Source organism: Adelges cooleyi, unplaced genomic scaffold, assembly GCF_023614345.1.
Source record: "Adelges cooleyi isolate 19-005CV unplaced genomic scaffold, UGA_ACOO_1.1 ACOO_flye_CR_arks_rails_tigmint_CR_PRNA_1, whole genome shotgun sequence".
In the NCBI taxonomy this organism is placed as follows: domain Eukaryota; kingdom Metazoa; phylum Arthropoda; class Insecta; order Hemiptera; family Adelgidae; genus Adelges; species Adelges cooleyi.
The window spans coordinates 6,005,408-6,029,084 of record NW_026095751.1 but is presented as its reverse complement, the minus strand read 5'-3'; the positions used below and the strand labels follow the sequence as shown (position 1 = coordinate 6,029,084).

The 23,677-nt window shown below is 31.2% G+C and overlaps 3 protein-coding genes across 4 annotated transcripts in view; 1 reads left to right on the top strand and 2 right to left on the bottom strand.

Annotated features, from left to right (window-relative positions):
- The window catches only part of LOC126834704 (hemicentin-2-like), a 156,235-nt gene that overhangs the window by 99,818 nt on the left and 32,740 nt on the right, over window positions 1-23,677 (top strand). For both annotated transcript variants that reach the window (XM_050566826.1, XM_050566817.1), the window contains 2 exons: window positions 6,991-7,085; window positions 16,764-16,901. In XM_050566826.1, coding sequence (XP_050422783.1) covers window positions 16,808-16,901 — 94 coding nt within the window. In that variant the 5' untranslated portion in view covers window positions 6,991-7,085; window positions 16,764-16,807. The remainder of the gene's footprint in view (window positions 1-6,990; window positions 7,086-16,763; window positions 16,902-23,677) is intronic.
- On the bottom strand, window positions 350-3,985 carry LOC126834694 (uncharacterized). Its single transcript, XM_050566805.1, has 9 exons — window positions 3,832-3,985; window positions 2,594-2,723; window positions 2,362-2,488; window positions 2,173-2,282; window positions 1,859-2,061; window positions 1,613-1,735; window positions 819-996; window positions 655-747; window positions 350-586 (listed from the first exon to the last, which is right to left on the bottom strand). Exons 1-9 carry the CDS (start codon window positions 3,909-3,911, stop codon window positions 425-427), a joined length of 1,206 nt encoding a protein of 401 aa, XP_050422762.1. The 5' UTR covers window positions 3,912-3,985; the 3' UTR covers window positions 350-424.
- Window positions 10,259-12,032, bottom strand: LOC126835802 (dynein regulatory complex subunit 5-like). Its single transcript, XM_050568627.1, has 2 exons — window positions 11,018-12,032; window positions 10,259-10,701 (listed from the first exon to the last, which is right to left on the bottom strand). Exons 1-2 carry the CDS (start codon window positions 12,030-12,032, stop codon window positions 10,259-10,261), a joined length of 1,458 nt encoding a protein of 485 aa, XP_050424584.1.

Sequence of the window (23,677 nt, the reverse complement as noted above, 5' to 3'; positions counted from 1 at the left end):
ACCATTATTTAGGTGGTTTGGATATTCTACACATATTCTACGTATTTATCAGCGATATTTTTTACAACATTTGAAAAATGTCCAATCACGACGTAATAAACATACCGTATTTAATTGTTAAGAAACTCTATCTACAATACAATTTATTTTAGATAGGGATTCTTAATAACTAAATATAAATACTGGCTTTCTAGGTTATGCTTTGCATAATGTTCACGTGTATGATAATTTTTTTCTCGTTTCTAATTTCCTAGTCCCTTTTTTGCTTACTTTGTGGTAAAAAAAACGGAAGTATGTTTTAGTAGTATACCATTGTATTAACTTTACACAAAATCGAAATATTTCATAATTTGTTTCAATAGTGTTGTATATTTATTTTCATTTGTCTACTTCAAATAAACACCAAATTTGTATTAACAGTGTTCTATCCGGATGCCAAATTCGCAAAACCTATTCGATTTTGTTCTAAATCGAACGTCGTATAAACACTAGACAAAAATCCTCCACCCAATGTCCATGTATTTTGAGGCAATTCTGTTTTTACAAAAGTCGTTAAGCATGCCATATTAGCTTTAGTATTTTCAACCTGAAATCATTAAGCTGTTTTTATTTTTTGTACTTATTACTATAAATCAGGTAGAAAAATTGTTTTACTTTTTGTATGTAATGCCTCGGTTTTACAGTAAAATTTCTACCGCCAATATTCAGAGTAAGTATAGGTAATTTATTAACTTTACTACAATCCACCTAAATAAAAAAATACATAGTTTAAATCTATCATCTATATTAAACCAATGCCAGCAATAGTAGGTACTCACTGAATAACGTTCTTGGTCGTAAAGTGTAGCACCTATTCTATCGTTTATCGCGACCCATTGCTCTTCGGGCACACCTATTTTGTTGGTGCTGCTATCCACTACTGCTTGACAAGGAGTATCACAAAACGAGTAATACAGTTTGTTTTTCTCCTTAACATTGTATTTTATGATTGTAAATCTAAGTAAAAAAAAAAAAACTAGTACTATAAACAATAATACAATTTTTTTTATTACTGTAACCTTCTTATTTAAAAGTAATAAAAAGTTTATCCAGATGTTTTATTACTATGGTCTGTGTCCTTAATCTTGAAATAAATATAGGCACCTTGTGACAGCCCAGAATACAGTAAAACAGTTCTTTTTACGACCACCACAAGCGCCGTACCGAATAGTAAACGAAAAAGCCAATTAAAGGCTTCCGATCGACCAGGCCAATCAGAAGCCCACATCTTTCGTTCAGAACATCATCAATACCGCGACAAAAGACATTTCATTCATCATCTCAGTTTTGAGAATAATTTGAAGCCATTCAAAACATCTCTTTCGATCAAAACAATAACTGGAATGCAATGGATCTCGAAGAACTCAAGACTGCGACACTCAGCAAACATGTAGACCATTAGGCTATGACTAAGCAACCGGTTTGTTTTTATGGTTTTGTCATATAGTTTTATCCAAATAAACTAATTTTTTTTTTTAATTTTCTTTTACATATTTTATAATATCACGTATAAATATATCATAACGCCTAACTTAGACTATTTATTATACAATACGGATTAATTATAACTTACTGGGTCATTTGAAATTGCCAGTATCCTTTTTTTGTTACTGGCACGTACGTCATGGCACCGTCAATATGCTTAGGTTCAATTCCTCCTAAAAATATGATTCCGCCTTTCTTTGTGGTTATATCTCTGTTGAACAATGTAAAACTTTATAATAGGTATTTTATTATGATTTTCGTTGTAATAGCAAATAATAATATTACACCTAATGTAAAAAAAAACCGAATCGACTACTTAAACTCATCATCTTACCGATTTAAGTACAGCGAGAAAATGGGTTTTTCTATTTTTCGATCTTGGAGTAGCTTATAAAAAAATGGGACGCTATCTATTTGTGCTAAATTATTGTACCCCAAGCCGATAATTCCATCGGCGTACATCGTTCGATAGTCCGAAATATTTGGAAACTGCCTTATTTCGGCGAAAACTAAATCCGATACGTTCAAGTGGGCCAACTAAATGTACATAAATATGAGTTTTTAAAAATGTATGAAAAGTGTAGGTACTATATCTTATGCTTAACCCTAATGTCGAAATAGTATTGATATTATAATATGTATTCTTACTCTTACGGTGTCGCATGTTAAATTACCAATCAATCCCGATACATTGAATGGTTCAGAGTTAATAGGTATATTAGTCGAAGATTCGTCAGGGTCGTACTTAGTTTTGTGTGCTTTAAGCAAAACATCAATAAAATATAAAATACCATTAGTTCTAAAACTACAGTACATTCTGCAACTATTCGGACTTACCACATATGGGGTCAACCTTCGAGGAACATAGTTTCGAAGGAATCCACATGTCCCCCCAGGTAGTATCAAAAATAACATTAAAAATTTGACCGGGTTTACCAACTCTCACTTGAGCATAATATTCACTCTGGAAACAAATGCATTGTTATTTATTACCTTTTAAGTACACCTAACTCCATTGAAGATATGAGACTATAAAATTGAACAAAATAGAATATTATTTTAAACTTACGTCTAAATATTTAAACAAAGTAATATTTTCATTTGTTGGTGGGTTTTTTTTAAGATTTTGCTTAACTTCTGTATGGTATTGTAAACGTATGTCATTTTGTGGTAACCTTTGTTCTTTTAATAATTGCAAGCTGAAACAATTTAAAGTTTTGTTAAATCCGTGCTTGAAATAAACAATATAACAATTATTAAGTAAGTAAAATTTTATTGTACGATAATTGATGGTAAAATTATAATTTTTTAAATTATAGAAATTAAATTAGATTAATAGTATTATTATGACTAATAATATCCGTACCCAAGAGCAAAGTGTATTAAGTCATAAAATGTCAATTTTACAGGAAGATCAATAAAATTATTTATAAGTTATCAACAATTAATTAACTATTTAATTGTTCAATTATTTTAATTAATTAAATTTACCCAATTAATTTAAATAGATGAACTTAGATATGAGTCCATCTAAGAGTTCAAACGTCGTACACGTTAGATCAGAGAATAGAGCGCGAAATTTAAATCTAGGTGAACCAAAAAACCCCGGCAATTGAAGTTTTTAACTTAATATACTTTTGCTCTGAGATACGGATATATTCTTAGTTATAATAAAGTATCATTCAGTAAGTCTATGTATTTAAGACTAGGCTGCTATCAAATTTTGACCACATTAGAAATTACTTAAAATTTAAATCACTATTAAAAAATTATTATTTATAGAGGTCCAAAGTTTTTTTTCTGATTATTATATCTGTATAATAAATACCAGTAAAAGCATTCTGAATTCTAATTTTAATAAGTAAACGTGTAATCTTATATTAAGTAGTGTATGAAAGTGAAATCAAAATAACATATTTATACCTACAACTACATTTCATTAATTGGTGGTATATGATGCCCAATTGTACAGTATTTAAATAATTAAATGAATACAAACGGATATCCAAAAAGAATCAATTTATAATAATTAACCAAAAATGAGGTGTCGAAAAAAAAATTATATATATTGACAATTAAATTTAACATAAATCATTTTCTGATTAATAATATTACAAATGCTTAAATCTTGTATTATATGCACTTTTGGAAAATACATTATACTATTATATGACCATTGTCTGATCGCAGCAAAACTTTGTAACTTGTGCTAAATTCAACATTGTTTAAATAAATTTCAATAGATATATATTTATTATAAAATTAAAATAATTACATTTTATGTTATATAAATAATATTGTATTTACCGCAGATCATTGTTTTCTGTTGCTATGCTAGTTAGGGGACTTAATACATATAACACAAGTATTAATATAGTTCGACACATATTATAGACTATAAAATGTTATATAAGATCCACGAACCAAGTAACTATACAACTAATTTAAGACTATCGGGCAAACTACTCAACGCATATTGCAATTCAACAGATTATATAAATATAACAAGTAGACACTTTGAAATGATAAAAACAGGTCAAAGTTAAAATGTAGATAGGCAATATAGTCAAATACTGACTGTTTTGTAAACTAATTAAACAGTTTTAAAATTGCATTTATTATTGAAACATTGTAGCGTTTATCTCTATAAAATTTTCTTCACAACAATGTAAACAATATTATTGTAGAATAGTTGTATTTAAGAAAAAAATAATACATTAGTCTATATTATATATATATAAGAATCATGTAGTGTTTGAATATGTTTTATATTGGTTTTAAATTGATTGTTGTATCTATTTATTAGATTGTTCTGTTAAACATAATGATATATTATAAGAATGTCATGGTTAGATAAAATAAAATAGCTCGTCTAAATTTGTTTGTTTTTTTATAAGACTTATATCATAGTAAATATATATTTATCGCTTAATTCTGCTGATTAAATGAACATTGTAATTTACTTATGACTAATGACCATTCTAGCCAGTTTGGCTTAGTAAAGTCAGCCTTTAATTTTAGTATTGTTTAACTAAATTACATTTTTTAAGCTAAACTGGCGAGAGAATTAACAAAGTATAATATAAATTTTAGGTTAATGTTTTTCTTAAAAATATAATTTTTGGCGGGTTTTTTAAGTTGGAAATTGGGTGTTTATATTCAATATACTACAGATGAGCAGTTATTCAATTCGGGAAAATGGCAAATTATTACTCAGTTCATAAAATGGACCAAGAGTCCAGTTTATGACTAGGCAAAACAACTATTTAATATTATGTTTTATTTTAGATTTAATTTATGTTACAATTAAATTGTGCACTTGTGACCTCCGACCTGTGTTCATTTACCAGCTGTATTCGTTGTCATTAGTGTATTATACCTCGCTGTTCGTTTAAATTTACATTATCGTTTTATCAAAATTGCTTTAATTAAATAATTATTTTTAGCTAAATATGATATAAAGTTTTAATCAGGTGAAATCAGTACACCGTTTACCGTATGAGTAGTGTTGTGGACCGAACTCTTGGTACATTTTGTGAAGTGAGCAAACTTGTTGTCCACTTCATTAGTTGGCTAGTTTTACAACTGTGGTGTAACATTTACATGTAATTATAAATCTATATAAGTAGAGTAAGTAAAAATACTTTGTCAGATTTGCGTTTTTGCGGCGATCAGTCCCATAAAATAATATATATATATATACGCTTTGGGCCTAATTTATCGGCGCTAGGTGTTAGGCCGGGCGGATAAGACAAAGCACGTGCGACTACCCAAAGTATGGATTATACACGGAGAGGAGGGAAAAGGATAAAACGGAAAAGGTATAAAAAGAGAAACGTATTAAGACGTCGCTTGTACGCCGCCGTTGCTAATCCGTTGTCGGTTTAGGCGTTTGAAAAATTAATTGTTTCGACGACAACAAACGTTTCGCAACATTTTTCACGGCGTGACAAAATATAAAAATAAAGCCGAGCAATTAATATATAACCCGCACAATGTATATGTATATCTATACTCATATTGTTTTTATTCCGACAGCGGAACAACGTCTTACGCTGTGTTTTATACATACGCATTAACGGCCGTGCCCAAAAAGGTGTTCGCTTGACAGATGTGTTAATGGACGTTTGGCGGCTGCATGACGTCTACACTTTAAATCAACCAACGCAGGACCGGACGAAATTAATGATGGGCGGAACACGGTCGTCTTTAAGTTTTTTGTTTTGTCAGGTCGATGACGACGACGATGACGGAATGTATAGCAAAAGAAACAAACACACTTAATATTTCCTTTTGTTTTATTTTTTTATTCGCTTTTATTTCGAGAAAAAAAAATATCGAACAATGAGTAACCGTGAAAAAAAAACACCTAGTTATTGAAAGGCTATTCGGTTTTTCTTTTTGTTTTTCCCGACAATTGTCTAAATGTGATTGACATTAAGCATAATATTGTAGTTTTCCAAGGTGTTTTCATCGCTCTCGCTAAAAACGATCCGTGGCGTAACCGTACAGGAGCTAACAAAGGACACTACGACAGTACAGTAGGTGCATAATGGCTACTCGAGATTTACATTAAAACACAAATATAATATGAAAGAGTAAGAAAATGTTTTTCAAGTCTACGCCGGTAAACGAAATGCCACGAACACAATCGTCGCGGACCTTTTGACACGCCCGCTGCTGCAATACCGCTTTTGTACGGTTCAAAGGGACTCATAACACCCGAAGAGCCACTACTTTTGAGATTCTGGAACAACGGCGCATTAATAGAAACACTTTTACGCGTACCGTAATACACCTACTATTTGCCCTACAGTGTCTACCTTCCTTTCTTTGTGTAATGTATACTACATGTATAAGTAGGTAAAATAATTTCGACATTCCACCGTAGTACAATAAGCTCGTACAACTTAATGTTGAGCTTAGGTTCAAAGGCGTGTTGTTGTGCCATTGTCCTTTTCGCTAAATTATTGTCCACTGTAGTATCCAATTTACTTCTGACAACGACAGCCGTAACCACGAAGAATTCAACCGGAAACCAGTTTTTTCCTGCAAAGGAAACACGACATTATTATTATAATTATTCCAACTTCCTTCCTGGCTTTGACGATACGGAAAAGTTGTTTATTTTTTATTAAAAAATGTAGTAGATCATTTTTGAAAGGTGCTCAAAAATATTAACATATTTTTATATATTTCTTGGGAGATTTACTTCTTACATTTATAGTCTTATTCCCTACAGGGGTTTTAAAAAAACTGTTCCCCTAATGTTTCATAAATTAAGCTTTTTTAAAGGACACATCAACAGTATTGTAATTAATATAATAAAATACATACGCGGTTATGTATACTGCATTAGATGTTTAACAATATGTCGATGGAATAAATATTGTGTAAAACATATTCATAAGCAAAAGAATAGAAATTAGTTTTTTTTTAATTGAAGTTTATATTTTTATTTTGCAGATTGTATATAAAGAAATGATACCTAACGGAGTAATGTACTTGGAGAAAAAATGAGTTCTATTTAACAAACTTAACTTGGTGAAGAAATATATTTGGTAAGTATTATATATCTAAGTAAAAACTGATTTTTTTTTTTTAACTTTTCAAGCCAATACATTTTTATACTGTATAAGTGTAGTAGATAAATTAAATATTTTTTTATTAATCTTAGAAGCTGAAAAATGTGTATTAAATAAAAATCCTATCCACAAAACTGTTCACTTTAATGTAAATACGTACTTCACAGCGACTATGTTGTCACCTTCAGTGCTAATAGTAGAATTATAAAAATATGTAATCTTATAACTATGACAAAATTGTTATCATATTTATTCTATAGCATATACATAATAATATTTATTCAATGCTATATTTCATCATGTTAAAATTGCATTTAATAAATTATAAATACTAGAAATACAATAACGTAGTACTTTTAGAGAATTTAATTTTGGCGTATAATAAATGTTACAATTAATCAAGCTTTCAATTAAGCTTTCGCGTTCGCTATTTAATTAAAAATCGGAGCGAGTTCGGTAATGAGATCATCTCACGGCTTGTGAACATACTCCTCAATTTGTTATTTTAACAGCGATGAAATTTATTTTTTGACATCCGTCAAAAATAATACTTATTTTACAGTTTCTATTCCTATTTTATATGCAATGACTTTTTATGAATTTAAAGAATCCAGAAGCTATTGAAATAATTTACCAAAGTTATAGCGTACTTAAGACTGTTAAATTGCGTACGCTAAAGGACTACTACTAAACATATACCTTTAATAAAAATTAATCATATTTCCTAAAGACTGGTAGTATATTATTTTTCTATACAATTTCTATAAAATAGCGGATATTACTCATAGCCAGTTTTACAAAATCTTGTAACTATCTGAAGAATTTGTCTATTTTCAAGCAGAATATTTTCATATATATCCAAAATATGTATTTTCTGTTTTTAAAGAATCCTAGTAGCGTTAAGTTGGGTGGGTAAGTAATTATACACGACAGTTTGTGTATATGATTATCTTACGTGTACATACATATAACAACCTAGGCTGTAGTTAGAGATATTATATACAGACCGGTAGTATACACGACCGGAATGATATTCGACTGCGGTCATGTGGTTTTGGAAAATTAGTGCCATTCCAAACCCAAAACCCGGAAAATGTACAGGATATTATTTGTAATTGAATCGTTGTCCCGAACTGTTGGCACATTATGTTGCATGATTATAATTCCCAAAACGTATATCCCTTAACAAAGGATCAATTGATGAATTCATTCATTTAAAAAAAACAACTGTTGTGATGAAGTGTTCAAATTTAATTAGAAAGTGACTGGACATCCAAATTTAAAATAACTTAATGCGTTGTACTTTGTTCGCACCTTTAAAAACTATCGGTGATTATCAAAAGTAATTTTTACCGCTATATATCTATTATTAGCATATAATACCGACCAATAAATTATTATTTTTGGTTTTAATCTGGATTCTATAGTTTCTATACAAGGTTATCAGTTGTGTTGAATTTATCACCCTGTATTCTGATTGTGTATATCAAGAAACGTCGAAAAATTGCCAATACTTGCTTATCTAGACTTCGTTTTTATGGTTATATTATGACTCGTGAAATATCTCCTATACAAATCTTTTTACGGTTAATAGACTGTTTTTAACATAATAACAAGGTATTTTTTTTTTCTATAAATTAACACGAGTTGATTCAATAAATTAATTTTAACTTCACTAAATTAGTTAAAAAATAAATTGAATTATAACTTGTAACTTTAGTAAAGAAATGTTATTCAATTTAACGAAATTAACATAAATCAACTTTGTGTAAGAGTTGGACATTTTCAAACTCTTATTATTAAGTTTAGAAATTATACGTTAACAATAGATACTCCATGTAGTTCTGTAGGATTTTATCTACTTAAAAATAAAAAGTTATCGAAATCAGACTACTCGACAAGACGTGAGACTTTTCCCGAAAGGCATGTTTTTGACGAATAACTTCATTATTTTAGTTTTCATTGTTACACAAATAAAGTTTCACACTAAAAATACTTATTTCCTGCTTCTAAGCTACTAAAGAATGAGAATCTACAACTTAATCTTGAGTCAAAATTTGTGTTGATGTGTGATCTTTTTTACAAAAAGCATATTTGTTTGTGAACCATACTAAATGAAATTACAATGAACAATACACACGATTATGAGTGGAGATACTTATTAAAAAACTTAAAAGAAATATTAATAGAAAGTGTCTTTAACATAAGTACAATGTATCAAAGTAGAAGTTATGTTTTAGTTTATATAGTACTTGTAAATTTATACAATTAACTATGCATTTTCTGTTTTATTTTATCCGTTCAGTCATTAGCTGTGATTGAACTTGATGACTCATGTTTTTCTTTTGAATTTAGCAGAGAATAAGCTATTAATTCAAAGTAAATTTATATTATAAATAAAATAAATTGATAATTTAGCATAATAAATACATAATTGAATGATATATACATAATTATGTACAATTGTACATAATTAATGTATAACATAAATTATTATACTCATACATATATATGTGTGCGTTTGATTGTGTCCATACAGCGTAATAATATGCATGTTTTTATATTCGTTTTGTTGTAAACAATAAACTACATCCTTAAAAGTATTTTTTTTATAAAATAAAATAAAAGTATTTTTTTTTTATCAAATAAGTTTTTAATTTTTGTGACTTTAAATAGTATTCTTTTCTCTCGGACATTATGGCAATAATAAGTATCAGTTTGAATGTAAATTTCTAATTAGAAATACACATCGTTTATTCAATGTGTTAATTGTTTATTAATATACCTTCACATACTTTTAAATATACAATTGTAATATAGATATTAGATTTAAATTAATTTAGAATCGGATATCTACAATATTTAAAAGGTTTATTTCCTACACTTTTCGGACACCATATTCAAACCATACTATAATTAATTAATTTTGATAAAATATTTTGTACAGTAACATTGCCGATAATTTGTTTGATATGTGTTTATCAAATCAATACCATATATAATATTGTATAAATTATATCATATAACGACAATTTTTTTTAACAAAAACTATGAGTAAGTCCAGATTTTCTTGCAAGTAGATACCATTTAGTTTTAAAAAAAACATTTATTACGATTAAACTGAATTAAAATCAAATAAATGTTGTGAATCATTCACTTTTTATTTCATATTCTTCATTGTTTTTATCTAATTCTTCAGAATTTATTATTGGTTCATAATCGGGTGTTATTAAGTCTTCGAGGTCTAAATAAGTTAACGTTGAACGCTTTTCACGTAGATTGCAAAAAGCCACACGTTCTAAAAACTTTTCCAATTTCAAAGGAAATTCACAATTATGAGCCGATAAATATTTTATGTTAGTATTATTTCGGAACAGCTTATGCAATTCAACGGCTACTTCTGGTCCTACCAAATTATTATCTATTTGGAAAGTTTGCAACCCTTGATCATATTCGAGTGAATGCACAATGCTTAATCCTCCGACGCAGGTTATTCGACAGTTACGTATCCGAAGCTCACTAAACGGTTGCATACCCGATGCTATAGCAGAGGCCAAGTAATGAGCGCCAATGTCATTGATATTATTCATACCTGAAGAAGCAAACATTAATTACATCCAGGACGCTAATCAGAAAAAAAATCTTTTAAGACAATAACAAAATAATGTACACTAGTATTAGAACATGATTTAAAACAACATAGTAAAATGTGTAACATTTATGTTTGAGATTTTGGCTGTATTCGATAGGAATATGACTGTAGAGTTTAGATAGACATTTTGACCATTGAATGATTGATTACCGACTCCAATAGTAACTGATGATTTTTTATCTTTTACCCAAACTAGTTTCAATAATGTAATTGTATTCATTTAATGAGAGGATGGAATGGGATGGGGTTATTGTACCTAGATTTAGTCCCAAAGCTATCATGTTGTTCCGTCTTCTCCACAAAGCAACGTACGCTAACGCTTCGACTCCGTCGGGACTGATATCGTTACAGAAAAGATTAATCGACCGTAAATTGTTCGCTACCTTAGCATAGTTGGCTACGGACTTTGTCGCCGAGGAGTCCATCTTACAGTAGGAAAAATCTGCTCGTTCCAGACCGGGACAATTTACCAAATACAACGATAGCCGGTTAAACTTGACCACGTCTAAATCGCTCTTGACGATAGCCAGGCTAGTCAAATAGTTCATTGTGATAAGACCACGACCCAACACGTCCATGTCTTCTATGTTGAACTTGTATTGGTCGGGCGTGTAATCCACACCGTTGAGGCTCTTAGCACCGTAAACCAACTTCACCTCTCGCAGTCCGGTCAAATGGCGCAATACAAAACCTATATCTACGTGGACCGGTTCTCCGGGCAGTTCATCCCTTTCCGCCATGTCCAACTCGTGCAACAGAGACCCTGGGATGCACAACTGCGAGCAGCTCAAAACCGTCATGTAGGGGCTGGCAGCCGTCAACAATTCGGCCAATTCCGCTCGGTCCACGTAGCCCGGTGTCAGGTTTTCGATGGTTTTCGATACAAACTCACTTATGAATGTAATTTTGTAAGAGCTAACGTTCGGTTGAGTTTTACTGAAATCCGGCCAATTGTCATCGCACCTTCGTTTCCAGTATTCGCCATCCGGTACACGTGTGACCGCCGATAATGGCAAACCCGTGTCTAGCGTTTCGGTCAAGTAAACCGTGTTCATGGGAGTGATTCTTTGGAACAGATCTTTGGGAAATTTTCTGAAGTTATTCGCAATGGTATTCAAACACATGTACTTCAATTCCGTTGGCACGCGCCTTGTCCAATTGAAATCTTCGGACTTGATACCACGTCGGATCTCGTTGGGCAAAAATAAAACATCATTTGACGGCGTGAACAAATTAAAAGTGGTTCTTGGTATAGTGTGAGGTATCCACATGATCGGTTATGTACCTATATTGTCATAGCATTTATAAAGTTTAATCAAACGACTGATATGGTCTTAACTGTAGGAATATGTTTTGTGTTTACAAAATACTTTCGTTGTCAAGTAATAATTTGTGCTCTTGAACAATATTTTTCTTAGAATACTTCTGGCATTTGAAATGTTTCTATGATCTCGTTTTATCAAAATGTGCAACAACGCCAAAATCTCGAAAACGGGTTGCGCGACTTTTAGAATTGAATACTTTTATGAAAGGGCAAAACAGCATCCTAAACTTCCAAAACAATTAGGGTCGTAGAGCGAAGGGATGGAAAGTTATTTCTACATCTAGTGTTTTAGACGAACAATTCATACATCTTTGGCCGTTGCCTAGGGAACGTGAATACTATAATATAATACAATTCCAGTGACTAGGTTAGTTGCATCTGTTGGTTTATTTTTAAAAAATAAAAATCAAACAACTTTAAATTAAAATAATTTATCTGACAGATAGTGGATAAAATTTATATACATTTTAATTTGATAATTTTTAGATCCAGCCATGTTGTCATTAGTTTGACGTTTCGAACCGAATGCATGGTCCGTCTTCAGAGAGATAGTCACCGCTCTATTTTCGCAACTATACTGAGTAATTATAGCATCGCTTAATTGCTACCGGTATTTATATGTCCATAGTTGCAACCGAGTTTCTCGATCAATTGGCGTCGTAATGGGTCACACATGACCCATTACGGCCCATTGCGATGTACGCTGTTTTTTGCATGTTCGGCTACCATAGATTTGTCTATTATTTTGTAGTCCTAATCTCTTAGTGTTCTTTTATCCTCATCTCTGTTGATCTTCGAGTTTGTCCAATGTATAATTTCCCATATGTGAATGGTATTTATAAGCACCTTGTTTGCATTTCCTATCATTTGGGTCTCGGAATGACGGTCCAATTATTATATTTGGTTTGAATACCGTTTTGGTTTTGAATTTATTTGTTATTCTGGAGATGCGATCTGTGAACCTTGTAACAATAGTATTCTTTTCTTGTTATCTTCTTTTTTTTCATTTTCTATAATGGTTGTCAGATTTCCCTGTTTTTATATTTTCTCCGCTCTTCTGATATATTTCCATATATTCTATAGTTAAAAACTATCTATTGTGGGTTTACGTTCAGTAATAAAAGCTAATTAATTAACAGTTAATGACACTAATAACGTTGAAACTTCTATTTTGCTGTATTAGTCATAAAAAAAGTTACTAAAACTAGCTGTACCGACGAGATACTATTATAATAGAAATGAAAAGTTTTATGACACAACGTGGTTTATATAATAATCTACGCCCTACCCTACAATATGACATTTCTGAAGTTTAAACTTTAATAAATAATAATAATAATACATACTTGGCTTTTGTCGGATAATATGTTAAGCTATTTAGATAATATTCAAAAAATAATAATAATACCTCTACTTTCATAGTCGTACATATCAAAAATTGTTCGAAAACTACTTAGAAAATACAACTGTGCTATGTCACGTTGTACATTTGACTAGTTTGAAAAGATTTCGCGAGTCCACGCGAGGTTGTTTTCAAAACAGTGACCATTGATTTTCAGAGTGGCTTTAGTGGATTTTCTTAAGTACCGGTAGGCAAAAAGCGGCAATTTAAGAAGTTTAGGTAAGAGAGATAGCAACTAAACCAGCATAAGGGCCAACAGCAGCAGCAGCAGAGAAGTCGTTGTGGCTGTAAACACTCATTGTTGGGTCCGACGTCGTCGCTCTTGTCGTATATTTCAAATGGTCTGTCCAGTTCAGTAACTAATGCACAAAGATCCACCCCCCGACAGATTTACTGGGACGTTGTTTTAAACAAACACAATCCGGCTGGTTGAATCCAAGTTCCTGGGCATATTCGCAAATGGAATTTAAATGGCAATACCGTAGCACTTAATACTCGTAAAACATCATTATACATTTTGTATTTGTTGTATAGTGCGTTGTCTTGGAACCTAAGATAAAACACAGAGAGGCATGAAAGAATACATTGCATTTGAAATACATATTACTAATAAATAACCTCAGCCAGTGACATTTTTCATTTCGTATAGCTTCCGCTATAATTATTAAACGTTATGTTGAATTTATTTGTCATAATATAATAATATGTGACCAAACTAAAATATTACATAATAACAGAGTTTATGATATATAAATATATAAGATTAAAGCTAGGCAAAGTTTTTTTTATTAGTTTTAAATTAATTTAATAAAAACTTTTTTAATATCATAAAAATATTAAGTTAACAGTTAAAAGGTCGTTCTAAAGTTTCGCTTATTAAAAATAACTACTATATTATTTTTTCAACAACTATTGATTTGATTTTTTTTTTTTATGTGATTTTGGGTGTTTTTTTTTTTGTCAACTATCAATACATATGGTAATATATATTATTCGTGATCTATATTGGCTGTAACTTAAAAATTGTGTGTTGGCGATTCTGTAAATAGTATTGATTGATGTATAGGTATATATGACAGAAGGCTTGCTAGAAAATGTCACTATTCATTACACCGTTATTACTTTTAATACATTTCAGCTCAACGTGTCAATATTGGAATTACATTTCGAGTGCCCTGACATAACTTCAGTACGGTTCGGTCGCGTTGGCGATGTTCAGTTATTGTTTTCTGGACTTTTCGCCGTATGATTGCAATAATATACTTAGTTACGTTTTTCTTAAACACAACATTGACACTTTTCTCCATCACGTATATTGTGTTATAAATCTATATCCTTTTGTTGCCCAAAGCCAAGTCGATGATTGATGACCGCCTCTCGCCCGAATGGGTTTCCCGATGACCATTGGCTTGATTTGATTTCGGCAAATCCCATTTTTGCGCCACGTGTCTTTTCCTTAACGTTGAGTTTACTTTACTCACTCGAGCTGCTGTTAGGTATACACGTTTGACGTGTATATGATCATGTACAAAACTTAAGCGATTATTCGTCGAAAATAAAATTTACCACTACAAGACACGATACTCGTTTTTCGCCTTATTCGCCAAGAGCAGAATTAAATTTCATCAAGCTAATGGTACTTTATTGATTCGACTTAAACGAACAACACTAATTACAGCTTAACTCCAGCTAAGTACTACATTGACATGGTAGCAATGTCAACACACATGTTAATGTACATGTAAAGCTAGATGGTGAATCATATATAAACACGCACTAATGGAATAAAATGGAACACTAATGGAAGAATAGAAGACTGCTATTCCTGTCTCATCTTCAACAACACTATAGCAATTACTGGAAATATATAGTATTCTGCTGTCTACTTACAAAATCAAAATACAAAAAAAAGTATTTTAATACTTAAGAACTATTTGATTTTACACTCATACATAGATATTTATAATACACTTCTACCTGGGTCCCTGAGATTGTCAGCTGGTGCTGGAGAAGCGGAGTTGAGCCAACACACGCGGAAAAAGGAAAGTTACAAAGCGATAAGACGTGGCAAAGAGAGCAGATTATATTAGGATAACTAGTAGTCGGTCGTGGTCTGGCGATGGTAAGGTCTCAGCTGATTAGATGCGTCGGCAACTTGGGGCATTGTTGTGTCTTCGCTGTCTCCCCTATCTATTGTCTTATTGACAAGTGCTTAATAAGCATGTTTAGGGCGAGTGGTAATTGGCGGCTGAAAGTAACCGTTACATTGCTTACTCAGGAACTATTCTAATTTCTGTAACTATTTTAAATGGACATCCTTGATTATGTTTGATAATCTAAACATATCAAAGTAGCAAATGATTAGGTATGCCAATAGCTATGAATAATTGTATTTTTACTTCATTTATGATAAAACTCAGTTATTTGTTTTAAAATAATATTGTAATTTTATATCATATTTCCATATATGATTTGTACTATTTATTATTTAAAAACATTTAAATACTCCGCTACTACACTAACACGCTGTATGATGTATTCTAAGTGTACATGCAAGTAACTTAAGAATATAGTTCACAATTTATAAAACGATAAAACAAACATAGTATTATGTAATATGTTAATACTGATGTATGAGGCACGTATTAAATAGCCCTTTTTATAACATATGCCTGCGAATATAGAAAGAGTATTAGTAAAAACGTGTACAGTATTAATTACCTATATTAATAAAATTGTATAATTCATATTTCCCTTTATAGAGAACATTCAACAATTATTATTTGATACTAATTTCGGTTATTTAATACATTTTTTAAGTATTTCATTTTTTAATACTTAATCTGTAGTTACAAACTCATTAATTCATAAAATATATTGTTTTCCCTATATTTTTCCAGTATAAATATCATAAACGAATCTAATGTATTTTCTTAAAAATATGTCTAGCAAATTTAATTGATGCGGGTAGAAGATGTTTAAAACAAATCATTGTAACTTAATATTATCACAAACTATATTATAATATAGCTACGGATTAATTTACATCTCAAAAACTAGTTTAATTAGATTCTAATGGTTAATTAAAATTTGTTTAATGTGAATGTATACGGGCATAAGATTTATGATCTCCACGAATGGGCTCGAATAATTTGTTTTCTAAAATAACGACCAAACATATTATGCCAACTACCTAAGTTAATGGTCGTAGTAGCGCTAGTTGAAGTTTAGAATTTACTAATCTAATCGTGGGTCTTAAATACTGTCGTGTTTCAGGGTTGAGAAAGCGAACGGCCGAGGAGAAACGTTAAAGAACGGTGATGTCCGACCACCATCAAACGCAAGGGCAACACCAAAAGTTTATCGCACTGCTGATATTGTGTTTTCTAGACTACGGCCATGGCGACGCCAAAGGTAAGTACACTCAGCTTGTCATTCACAAGTCAAAATACATGTTATACACGCCCACATTGTTGTTTTTTAATAAAAATGCATTTGGTTTCTATCGTGTATGGTTGATTCGCCGCAATCTGATTTAATGTTGCCATATTATTCTGGACTGGAAATACGTCATGTACCAAATTGCTAAAGTTTTACAATCAAGGAAATCCTAAACGTCTTACCCTCATCCTTTTAATTATAATAGGTTCCTCCTAATGGTACAGTAGCCTACCCAGATGGCCAAAACTTTACAATGCTCTGTGGCTTAAGCGCGGCAAGGTGCGTACGATTATTTTAATTGTAATTATACCAATAATACTATTATGGTAATCAAATTAGCATACCTAAATGGCTCTTCAGAACACCTAAGTGTTCCGTCATAAATGGGAAAAAAAAACCCAAAATGTTAAACCTAACAATATTCACCTACGTTTGAACTATAAGAACTATAAACATGTATTAAAATTTTCGAGCATTAAAAAAAATATTTAGGTTGTGTTGAGAAATATAAATAAATTATAATATAATTCATTTATATCGAAAATCAACCATAGTTAATGTACACAACAGTTTTATAATGAATTATTATTAAAATTTCAAGCAAGCTTTTTTACATTTAACAATGAGCTTATAAATACGTGCACTGCATCCAAAAACTTTATTATGAGATAAATATTGTTATGAAACTTATAAGATATTTTCAGACTTGTATACATATAAAAACTCAACAAAAATGAATCAATTATAAATCAATATGTCTAATTTTATTGATCTCAAGTATTTTTTAAATGTTGATTTTTAGCCATAATAATTAAGCCTTAATAAATTCGTACAACTCATTCTTGTTATTTTGTTTTTTCTCATACCAGACTTTTTATTTATCTACCTAACTATTCACCTATCTATATAGCTATCTAACTATTGATTTACATTAAAATTGTACCTATTTAAATACTTATTTACAATGTCATCTTCTCTCTATATCAATTTGTAGTCATACTGTAGTAGGTAATGAATACTTACCTACGTTCAGTTCTAACTCATAAGTCGTAGCGAACATTAAGCAAATAAATCTGCCGATGCGGATGATAAAAGATTTTTAATTTTAAGGATATGCTTAAGAGCTAATGTCGAAAAACATGTTGACTAGTTTCTAGTTACTAGATACCGCTATATTCCCCAACTGTGTATTGTGAGAATATTGACACTTGAAAGATTTATCTCTTTTTTTCTTTTTTTGTTCTTTCAACTTTAAGGGAGGCAACCTTATAGGCTTTTTAACTTTTGAAACTTTCACAGCGTCGCAATAGCATAATACATTATTTTCTAAGGGATAGGCTGTACCGATGAGAAAGCCAAGCTTTCCACAGATATGGGTGCGTAGCGTATCAACAAAATACAAATATACCTATTCTGTATTCACCTATATACCTTTTCAGATTCACAACGAAGCCTAAAAAACATTATATTGTTGACAAAACTTAATTAAATAATTTTCTAATTTTAATCAAATATTCCTTTTTGTATACTTTAGTAGTTAATTTCATTGGTTCTGCATATAATATACAATTGTATGATTGTGATTGTTGAAATCTGTCGTTAGCGCTGAAGATGACAACACTGTTGCCGAATTACGTAAACGCGGAAAGTGTATTATTTTACGGTTAAGGGTTTTTGAATATTCTTTATGATTGAAATATAATATATATATATATATATTGTATATTTCATAATATAGTAAAGACGGTTCGGTAAACTTTTGTCTAGCGCAATATCTTGGTCAGACAATAATTGGACGGGAAAAAAAAAAGCGCAAAAGCCAGAGATATTGTTAATGCGAATTCGGGCTTTTATCAGAACTTCTCATTGACGAACAAAAAAGAACAAACCGTTCCGCTGGTATGAATAAGATCAATAACAGCTATTAACAAAATACACTCGCGTTTGTGGTTTGACAGTAACGAACGGAATGCCTATTCGTTAAAACTTGCACACCGTGTTTTTGTCAGGAAGGAGTTTTGATTTCCCTCAGGTACAGTTTTGTGCGCGCGAGAGCAACGGAGAATAAAGAGGGACGGGCCGGCCGGGCAGGTATAAAGGGAGAAAACTATTTTTGCCAACAGCCATTATAATAATACATATAATGGTACTGAGGAGAGCGATTAGCGAGTGGAAATCGTAAAAGTGTAATAGCGAGAGTCGAGAATCGTTAGGGAACAACTTAAAAGTGAATTTCCTCGGTTTCCAAATTTATATTTCGTCTGTACCGAGCAAAAAAACGAGAACAAACAACCAACAATTCGCATGTATTATTATTATTTTTTTTTTTCTTTTACACATAGTAATATTCAAATATCGCGGCTAAGACGGTAAAAAAAAAAAATTCCAACATCAATCGTAATTATATTATCACGGGAGACGAGCGTGTCTACGTTAAAAACTGGTAGGGTAGGGTAGGGGGGAAGGAGGGGGTAGGTATATTTCGTATAAATCATACTGCGACGATGTGCGCGTTTTGACACTGATGGAAACGGTGCGTCTGTAAATGTTTAATAACATATGTCAGCAGGTCGGAAAAATATGCAACGAAATTATTCAATTTAATACACTCTCCTCTCGTATCAAACCTTTCTCAGCAACACGTTAAGAACTTGGTTTACACTTTACTCGCGAATACATAATATATCAAGTGTACGGGCTGGAATTTTCATTATTGAATCATACATATATGTATATCGTATGGGCGGGCAACACACACACACACACCACACACACTTGTTGGCCACGCGTGCGTGCCTATCTAAATCTTATCTGTGTGTTCGCGAAGGTATTATACGGATCTTGTAAGTAGGTAGGTAAAGTGATGTTCAGTGTTCACGGTGTACATTATTCAAGCGTGGGCTCTACACGTTATTTATGTAACAACGAACACCTATTATTGGGTATCGTTATTTCAACGAATCCGTCAATAATAAAACAATATAATATATACGAGCACTAGTAGCTGTTCGACTACTTGGTTATTAGTCAGCTATTTCGACTACTTAACAATTTCACCGTAGTCTGTACTTGAACTATTGCTACTAGCCAAGTTTGTTTTCACACAATATTTTTACTATTTTCATCGGACCCGGAGAGTTACTCCGTTTATGTTAATACGCTTCAAGTACACGGGTTAACTGCTAGCGACTCGGTAATATATTATTAATGTGTAGGTACATGTATGGTTGGGACAAGCCTCCGACAATAGTCCGCCGGTCGCAGAGTTTATGCTATGTTCTGTGAAACAACGCCTATTGGTCGTTTTATAAATGGGTCGTACTCGGTTGCGGTTTCGAGACCAAGTATTACACATTTCACAGTAGAGTGCAGTAACGGATTAGCACAGTCTGACCATACAAGCTTATGGATAAGCTTTATTATTTATCATGACACTAATGTAATAATAATTAATATAACTAGTAAGCAATAGTAAGTAATATTCATTTAGCTGCCAATAAATTAATGATGGCTCACGAGTTCATTTCATTGTTCGTCAATATTTTCATTAATAACAATTAAATAATTTAAATAATATCACTCTTAACTATATAAAAAACAAATCTATAATTATAAATAATACATTCCAAATCATTTACAGTACTAAATAAGCTATATCATTGGATTTCGCTTTTCATTTCTTCCAATGATTCATTAGGGCTTCGACATTTTATTCATGGTTATTGGCTTATTTTACAAAATGTGGATACTGTCATTAAAATTTTTAATTTTTACAAGAATTTTGCTCGAAAATTCCTTTTTCTTTTATGAATTAGGTCTTACCGAACTTAGCCCGAGTGCTGTGATGTAAGGCTTTTAAATTATTGGTTTTTATGCATCGTATCCCCTTAAGGTTTCACTTGTGCTCGAATTCTATAGTATGACAGTATCCTGTGAGATCCTTTCACAGGGTCTACTTGTGCAACGATCGAAAGAGTACAAAGAAAATTCCTTTGCTCGACTGCTTTACACACTGCGCATTCCTTGCTTACCTTAAGGCAGGATTGGCGCGTATTATACGTAAATGTATAATATATTACATATTATACAATTATATTTTATACATCATTGATGTATACAATTTTTAAAATACACTTACAATTTAAAAATACCATTTTGTTGTGATAACTAATCTGTTAATAGCACTCCTAGCCACAATAAAAACAATTTTTTACACCCTAAATATACTTAAACATTTTTTGTTAAAAAGTGTTTTTAACAAACAAAATGAAATAATAATTAATATAAAAATTTACCCAACCCTATCTTAGGGGCATACACCCACATATCCTAGTCTCCTAGAATCCATTTTAACTAGTATTTGTCATCAGTAGCCTAGTGATTGTAGGCTCGTACCAAATCTATCCATTCGTTCTAATGGTCTTTCCAATGAAGTTCGGTTTGCTGTTTCTTGTTAACTGTTAAGTTCCTGTGTATCCCACTCGTACTAATGTCTCATTCTTAATCCAAATATCGATTATCAAATTTAAATAAATCTCACCTGTCAATCCTGTCTAAACCCCTATTTTCTCTCTCTTGTATGCTTATAATTAGTTATATTTTTATCGTCTAGACTTTCGACATCGTTGTTTACTTTTTAATGCAATATTTAATACGAAATTCAATTATTTTCATAAAAAAACACATTTTTATACATTAAAAAGAAAAATTGTGAATGTTGGGTAGTTCGTCATTCGATAATTTAAGTTTCAACGTATTTTGTTGTTTAAAAGTTTAGGAACTCTCTCCGGTAAATACATCCGGTAGTGTAAACTATTGAATTTATTAGTAATTATTATTAAATAGTATTACGTTAAAAAAATAAATTTAAAAAAAAAGATAATATTGCTTAAACATACTATTTTAACTATGTATAGATGTTCTGTTTTCCACATGGTTTATTTTGATTATAACCTAAATCATATAGAACTCTATTATAGCAACTCGTTTTTATCCAAGGGAAAATGGAGTTTTCACCGTTTCTTTTTTTCCAACGAATAGTCACTGTTGCGTATCATCATTGTGTTTTCATTGCTATTGAACTTTAAACGGATCATTAAACGAAGCCCATTGGCGGTAATTATCCCATGGATCCGTTTAAACGGATGTAGTATTGTATAATCGAGTCCCAAACCGCCGTGTTATTTATTGTAAGCACACACAAGTCGAACTCTTACACATCACAACGGTTTCATAAATTAAGGTACATATGCGTATTGGGTATAAAACTTTTTGGATTAAAACACTAAAATAATCTATTTTGAATATAATGAACGACTTACAAGAACATAAAGAGTACTTGCAGTACACAATCAACGCACACCAGTAGGGCTCAGACGGGACATGTAATTTAGCGAGGTGAGATTAAAGCTAACATCTGCTGATCAAATACGTTTAAGGTCCCAAAAAAGGAGAACTCATCCCTTCAATAGTAATACAAAATGTATACATTAAATTCAAAATTTAAAATTTACACCACCCGTAATACACATAGCAGGTACAATATTAACTTACTTCACAAGTAAAACAGTATTACATTTGTTATTATTATAGAATCATATGTATAATATAATATATATATTATTATTATACATATGTACATTTTATACATATATTCTTTTTACAGACTATCGTGTTACATTAACGACACTTTTATTTTTGGATATATTTTTGTAAATAAATCGATGTTGAATTATGATATATTTTTTTTATTTTATATAATTTTCACAATCGTCAATCTATGATTAATTATTTTTACAAGAACTGTAAGTGTTAAATGATAGATTTAAGTAGGCAGGGATCTTGATAGTAGAAACCATTCATCGATAGAACTTCATAGCGTTGCGAGATTAGTTTTATTCATTTCAAAGGTCTCAACACCGTTTTCGTTTTAAGCGTCTTCTTGGATCGCCTTGGATATTGAGAACGGATAAGTCAGAAATGATTATATTTTTACAAACACTATACGACGTTTGTTAGTTGCTTGTGTAAGTAAAGGATTATTGATCTCGGGATGAACCTGAACGACACTAGTAAAATACGATTATTCCTGCGACCCTTGTCAGTCGAACCGACCGTGCTTTAAACAGTACGATGACGCCGGGGGATGACGGTATATCCCAATTCCAATTCGACCTGGTTTTATCCGTCGACAGTTTTGCATAAAATGTAATACCAACAATAATTATTGTGTGCTATTCTCGTATTCGATTATACAGTAATATATTAGTTCTGGCGAACAACGGTATCAATAATGCCAAATATTACCCTTACTCGCGTTGCTTTGGCCCAATAGGCGCATCAGATACACGTTGATAATTAAAGGTTGGAGCGTTTACTGTAATATAAAATTAGTCACCTTTAATTACCACAATAGCATTGTTAAATGTCCAGAAGACGAAGGTGCAATAATACTCAACACAAGTATGCGTACACACGCCAAGTTTTTATTATTTATAATCAAAAAACAATATAATATTATATTATATGTATTTATTATACACAAATATTGTTTCTATTGAATTGTTAAATACAAAACAAGAAAATATTATTATGCTCCATAATTTCAAAAACGATCAACGTAAGTTTTATATATTTTTAACAATGTAACTATACAATGATTGTTTTTAATAAATAAAATAAAAAGTATAATTTAAGGCATTGAATCGCGTAATTTATGTAGAACTCATTTGAATAATTCAATTACTCAA